We start from the raw sequence: 6229 nt of genomic DNA on the forward strand, positions 1-6229 counted from the left end.
ATGCGTTCTTAATAGATTGATTCCATAGGAATATAGGCACTAATCTATTTTGAATAGGCGAGTAGTAGTTCGGGAGAATACTACGAGAGCAATTACTTGATTAATTAGCAACCATGAGTGAATCGTATGAAAGAGAGAGTTATTTAGAACGCAATAGGATTGGTAAATCGATCACAACCCTGTAATTTTCATCTCTACTAAATTCTCAACAACCATTTCCTGCTAGAATAATAGTTACTTGTTACATTAAACTCTAACTAACTCGACTGAATAACAATTAGTAAAATTGGTAGGTAGTTAACATAAGTCTCTGTGGGTTCGACACTCTACTTATCATTATATTACTTCTACGATGACGTATACTTGCGTGTATGTTTGGGAGTAACAAGTTCTTGGCGCCGTTGCCGGGGACTTGAATTAACTACTTTACTAGCTTTTACTTTTGTTGCCTATTTCGTTGAGTCTAACATTTTTCATTGGTTGCTCTGCTTTCAGGAACTTTGTTTGAATGCGAAGGGTCAGGAGCCAAGATAGACTTCAAGGCTTTGACCCAGAACCTGAGAGAACATTTCACAGGAGGTTGAGAGAGGCAAGGGACACAGATAATCTTCATGCACTTGTTCAATTACATGTGGACATGGCAGACGAGCAACATATGTTTGTTCAGGAGGTGGTGATGCCTAGCATTGCTAATGTCACCTCCAGCATTGTGAAGCCCAGAATCACTGGGCACTTTGAGCTAAAACAGAGCATGATCCAGTTGCTACATACAAACAGGCAGTTTATGGGTCTTCCACATGAGGATCCACAGTAACACATTCTGAACTTGTTGGAGATTCGTGATACTTATATCACTAATGGAGTTACTCCAGACTATGTGACTATTCCCGTTCTCTCTGTTGGGCGAAGAAAAAAGGTGGTTGAAGGCGGAACATGCTAACTCTATTACATCATGGAATGATCTGGCTAGAAAAGTTTTGGCATGGTTCTTCCCTTCACGCAAAACTGCAAAAATCAGAAGTTAGATAGTAGCCTTCAAACAGAAGTCGGGTGAGTCTTTATATTCAGCTTGGGAGAGGTTCAAGGGGCTGCTTAGAGATTGTCCACATTACAATCAGACTAATGAAGTGTTGGCTCACACCTTCATAGAAGGGCTACACCCAGAGACCAAATTGTGGTAGATGCTGCAGCGGGAGGTCAAGTATTGGAAAATAACTTTGTTGAAATTTATGCATTATTTGACAAATTCTCCAAAAGTAATCCTGACTGGCAAAGAGAGATGGGCACACACACATTTCAAAAATCTACAGGGGTCGTCGAGTTGTTATTTCTACATTATCAGCGTAGGTTGCCACATTGGCCAACCAAGTCTTATGATAACCTTGGTTATTAATAAGTAGTAAGCTCAGCTAGTGCAGTAGGTTCAAATATTTTGTGAAGTATGTGGAGAGGGTCACACGAGCAATCTATGCCCAGAAATCCAAAATCTATATATTTTATGGGTAATGCAAATCGAGGCCAGGCAACTCAGTATGGGAACACTTACAATCCTATATGGAGGAACCACCCAAATGTTTCTTGGTGTGGAAATTAAGGTGCTCAGAATTAGTAGAGGCAACAAGCTCCTCAACAACAATATAGACCACCACAAGCTGATTAGTCCGCAAATCCGATGGGTAATATTGAGGAGATGCTCAAGAACATTATGGGTGATAATCAGAATCAAGCTACTACTATTCGAAATTTGGAGCAACAAATAGGACAACTTGCTAGCACCCAAAATATTCGGCCAGCTGGGGCCCTTCCTAGTGATACTGAGCCTAACCCTAAGGCTCAAGTCAATGCGGTTACCTTGAGAAATGAAAGAGTATTAGAAGAAGTTCCAAGGAAAAAGAAGTATACAGTTAGGCGTGAAGGAGAATTGGTTCCTAAGCTAGTTGAGGAGACTGAGAAAGAGAGCGAAAGATCAGAGCCAGTAATTGTTACAAGGCCACCACCTCCATTTCCACAAAGACTACAGAAGAAAAAAGTTGATGCTAAGTATGAGAATTTCTTAGATATTCTGAGCCAAGTGCGTGTGAGATTGCCTTTGGTTGAAATTTTGTAGGAAGTGCTTAAGTATGCAAGGTATCTCAAAGATATTATAGCAAACAAGTGAAGACATACAATGTTTGAATTAGTTTCACTTACTGAAGAGTGCAGTGCTAGAGTTCAGATTAAACTTCCTCCTAAGGTGAAGGATCCTAGGAGTTTCACAATTCCCCTGTCTATTGGGAAAAAAGAAGTTGGTAGAGCCCTGTGTGATTTAGGGGCTAGCATAAATTTGATGCCATCATTTTTTTGCAAACAACTAGGATTGGGGGTCCTTAGACCGACTACAATCACTTTATATTTGGTAGATAGGTCACTAGTGATGCCAGAAGGAATTATTGAGGATGTGTTAGTTCGAGTGGGAAAGTTTATTCTTCCTGTTGATTTTATTGTTCTTGATTACGAGGTAGATGAGGAAGTGCCCATTATTTTGGGGCGACCATTCTTAGCTACTGGTGGAGCGATTATTGATGTGAGGGAAGGGAAGTTGAAGATGAGAGTTGATGATGAGGAAATCACTTTTAATGTGTATATGGCACTTAAGCTCCCTATGCATTATGACCACTTGTGCATGATTAGTGTGGAGGAATCAAAGGGGATAAAGCAGAGCCCTTATGTGAACTGTAGTGATCCAGATGGGAAACTGAGTTAGATGAGGTGATGTTGTAAGCTGAGTGTGAAAAGATGACTGAGAAAAGAGCCAGAGATGAAAGAGGAGACCTTCCTAGAGCGTGCAAAAATGCTAGACTTCATGGGAGAAAGATGAAGCGAAAGCGCCCAGCCTAAGCAGAATAGTAGAATCGTGCCACGATAATAAATAAGGCGCTTGTTGGGAGATAACTCAATATTTATTTTATTTATTTATTTATTTATTTTAGTGTTACGTTTTGTTTGTTTTTATTTTGCAGATTAGGGAAAGTCTGAGTACCCGAAGTTGAAGCTGAGGAGAATATTTGAGCTTAAGTGTGGGGTCGTCCCGACCCTTAATATTGAGTATTACATGATATCTAAGCCCTAGAGGGTGTCAGGGAGTATTTCTCATCCTTGTGTTAATATTTTTCTCTGTGATCATGCATCGAGGACTGTGCATGTAATAAGTGTGGGGTATGGGACTTACTTTCTGAGTGTGATTATATAAAAAATAATTTCTCATATTTTTTATATAACCCGTAGATAATAGTAGTCTAGTTTAGAGTAGTAGACTATTCTTCAAAAAAACGAAAATATAGAAAAATCAAAAAAAAAAATCAGAAAAAGCTCGGACTTTTTCTGATGATTGATCTCTTGGAAAGCTTTCTTGAGGGATTAAGGTCCGATTAAAAATACCAAAAAGATTTTATTTTGCTTTTATTAGGATAGCTAGGTAGTGATTCCCTTGGTATTTCTTTGGGCGCTGGTTCTTTTCCAAGGGTGTAGCTTGAACTGGGTATTTTGGCTTTATCTTTTAGGAGAAGGATAGGAAGAAAACTGAGTTGCTCTAGATACTTGTTGACATGTTTGATGCTAGAATATTTATGCTGAGGCATGTGAATCACCTTCCCGACATGTTTTGAACTGTATGATGCCTTAAAGAATTGAATAGCCTGTTCTATGACGCCTTTTTCTAAGCTTCTTGACTTGTTTGTTCATCTAGTGCTTATTGCTTAATACTTCTTGGTTATGTTCTACTTTCTTTGACTTGAGAGTTGGAATGAAGCTGTCCTAAATGAGTCATGTGTAATTTGTGTGAGAGGTTTGAAGTTGTATTTTGTGCTATCCTGAGTTAGTCTAGAACTTGCCCCGTGTGTGTGTCTGACGAAGCGAAATAAATAAGTCAAGTTGAGTCTAGGAGAAGATTTAGGCATTTCTTTAATTATCCCATTGAGCCTTAATTTGCATACCGTGATTACATCATCCCTAGTTAGCCCTGTTGAGCATGTAAACCTTTTCTTTGGCACCCACATTACAAGTCTATATCCGTTTTTGTTCTTAATTGATATAGTTTTGATCCGCTACCTCTTAAACCACTTAATTGAAATTGAGAGTTAGAAGGGTAAGGAGAAAATGAGGGGTATCTTTTAAGTGAAACTAGAGAAAGGAAGAAAGGTGCACTTGTGCAAACAAAGAACCACTAGCAGAAATTGTAAGTAGTGGGCGAGTGTTTAAAAACAAATTATTACAAAGAGAGAGAAAAAAGAGAAAAAAATTAAAATAAGTGGAAAAAAACAACACATCTCCCAAGTATATTTCCTTATCGCTAGTGAGTTTTCAATATTGAGGTGCTTAAAGAAATAAGGGTTGCCTTGAATACGAAGACTTGGTTATGATAAAGTGCGCTCAAGTTGATTGTTGTATTGTATTAAAGTGCTTAGGAGGGTTAGTCACTATTACTCAAATGTATCATACCCCGTCCCTTAGCCTACATTACAACCCATAAAGTCCTAATTGATCCTAGATTAAGCAGGCTTAGATTAGTCGAGTCCTGCACTATGGGCAAGCCTATGGTACGACCTTGAGAAGCTCATGAATTTCTTTTTGAGAGCGAGTGAATTCTTGTTCTTATGTGTGAGTTCTTAATTACATTTGATCTTTTGAATAGAATATGTGGACTATTTCTTCTCTTGTTTATTAGTGAGGGCACATGATCTCATGATGGATAGGTGGATTTATTAAACTTCTCTTGTAGGGGTGAGTGTGCTAACTAAGAATACTTAGTGATAACGAGTCGGCCTTTAAGGTGAGGTGGTTACGGGCAAGTTGTTTGAATGCTTTGAGATGGTTTACTTATTCTTTGGAATGTAAAGATTGGGAAGTGTGTGAATTTTGTATGCCTATGCTTAATTGTTGATATCAACCATAGTCAGAGGAATAGTGTGCATAATGGTCATATGCTCCCTCATGATGTGGTATTTTGAGTTGTGTATTCTTAAGGTAGTAAAGTTTAGGTTGCTCGAGGACAAGCAAGAGTCTAAGTATCGGGTGTTGATGTTCGGTCAAAAGTATGTATTTTTGTATATGAATCGCCTCACATTTTGCTATGTGTAATTGCGATGAGTTAAGCTAATTCTTTGTGTTTATAGGTGTAGGAATCAATTGGGAGTAAAATAGATTGAATGCGCATGAGTTGGAGCTAAAAAATATGAAAACTAGACAAGTGCCGAATTTTAGTGTCCAGGGTAGTGCGACACGCTACTTGTGGTGCTAGAAATAGAAGCCCAAAATTTTAAGCGTCCAGGCTAGCGCGATGCGCTGCCTAGGGCGCCCAATCTTCGGAATTGTCCTATTTCGACTTGGAGAAGATCTTTTTGGGTCCTAGACGCCCCTAACTTGTATAAAAAGGGGTTATAAACATAATTTGTAGGGGATCTAACATTTTTTGGGAGGAGAACACGCCACTTTGGAGGAGAGAACCCAAACCACGCTTGGAGGAGGCTTCCAACTAATTTTTATTCTCTTCTCTTCCTTTAATCTCATAGTTTATTAGTTCTAGAGTTGTGGGTGCTACATGAACGTTATGGTTTAAAGCTTGAATTGTTCTTATTAATTTTTTATATTGGTTTATTTATTCAATCTTGCGCTTAATTATTTGATTGTTTGATCACCAATTAAATACTATCTATGAATCTAGGATTGAACTCGGGAGAGGAAATTTTAGATTGTATATAGGATTGAGTAGAGCAAGATCTTGAACCCGAATTACGGGGTACGGATTTGCTGTTAGGATAGGGATATACCTAATCGCCTTGCTTGGTTACTATACAAGAATTATTAATCCATTCTTGTTAATCCTAATTCCATAGGAATATAGGCGTTATGTTAACTTGAATAGACGAGTAGTACTTCGGGAGAATACTACGAGTAATATTAACCTAGTCAATCAATAAACCAAATAAATTAATTAGACAATCTAAGTGGAAGACTCAACGAGATTGTTAGCTAACCCATAGATCTGGAATATTTTCTCCCATTGAATTCACATCTAAGCTTGCCGACTTGTTTGCTTTAATTTCTTAGTTTTCGACTCTAGATTAGTTATAGTTATTAATCTTTAGAAAATCACTTGAATAGATTAATTGTCTTAGTTTAATTTAGTAAATAGTTAATCACAAGTCCCTATGTGTACGATATCTGGACTTACAATCCTATATTACTTGTACGC

At 38.0% G+C, this 6229-nt stretch overlaps 1 protein-coding gene and 1 non-coding gene across 2 annotated transcripts; one reads left to right on the forward strand and one right to left on the reverse strand.

Annotated features, from left to right (window-relative positions):
* Positions 1-1010: 1010 nt before the first annotated feature.
* On the reverse strand, positions 1011-1115 carry LOC117279594 (small nucleolar RNA R71). The gene has a single exon (XR_004510002.1). It is a non-coding gene; the product is annotated as a small nucleolar RNA R71 (small nucleolar RNA).
* Positions 1116-2167: 1052 nt separating this feature from the next.
* On the forward strand, positions 2168-2743 carry LOC138897506 (uncharacterized). Its single transcript, XM_070183479.1, has one exon. It carries the CDS (start codon positions 2168-2170, stop codon positions 2741-2743), a length of 576 nt encoding a protein of 191 aa, XP_070039580.1.
* The last annotated feature ends 3486 nt before the right edge of the window (positions 2744-6229 follow it).

Source organism: Nicotiana tomentosiformis, chromosome 8 (assembly GCF_000390325.3).
Source record: "Nicotiana tomentosiformis chromosome 8, ASM39032v3, whole genome shotgun sequence".
In the NCBI taxonomy this organism is placed as follows: Eukaryota; Viridiplantae; Streptophyta; class Magnoliopsida; order Solanales; family Solanaceae; genus Nicotiana; species Nicotiana tomentosiformis.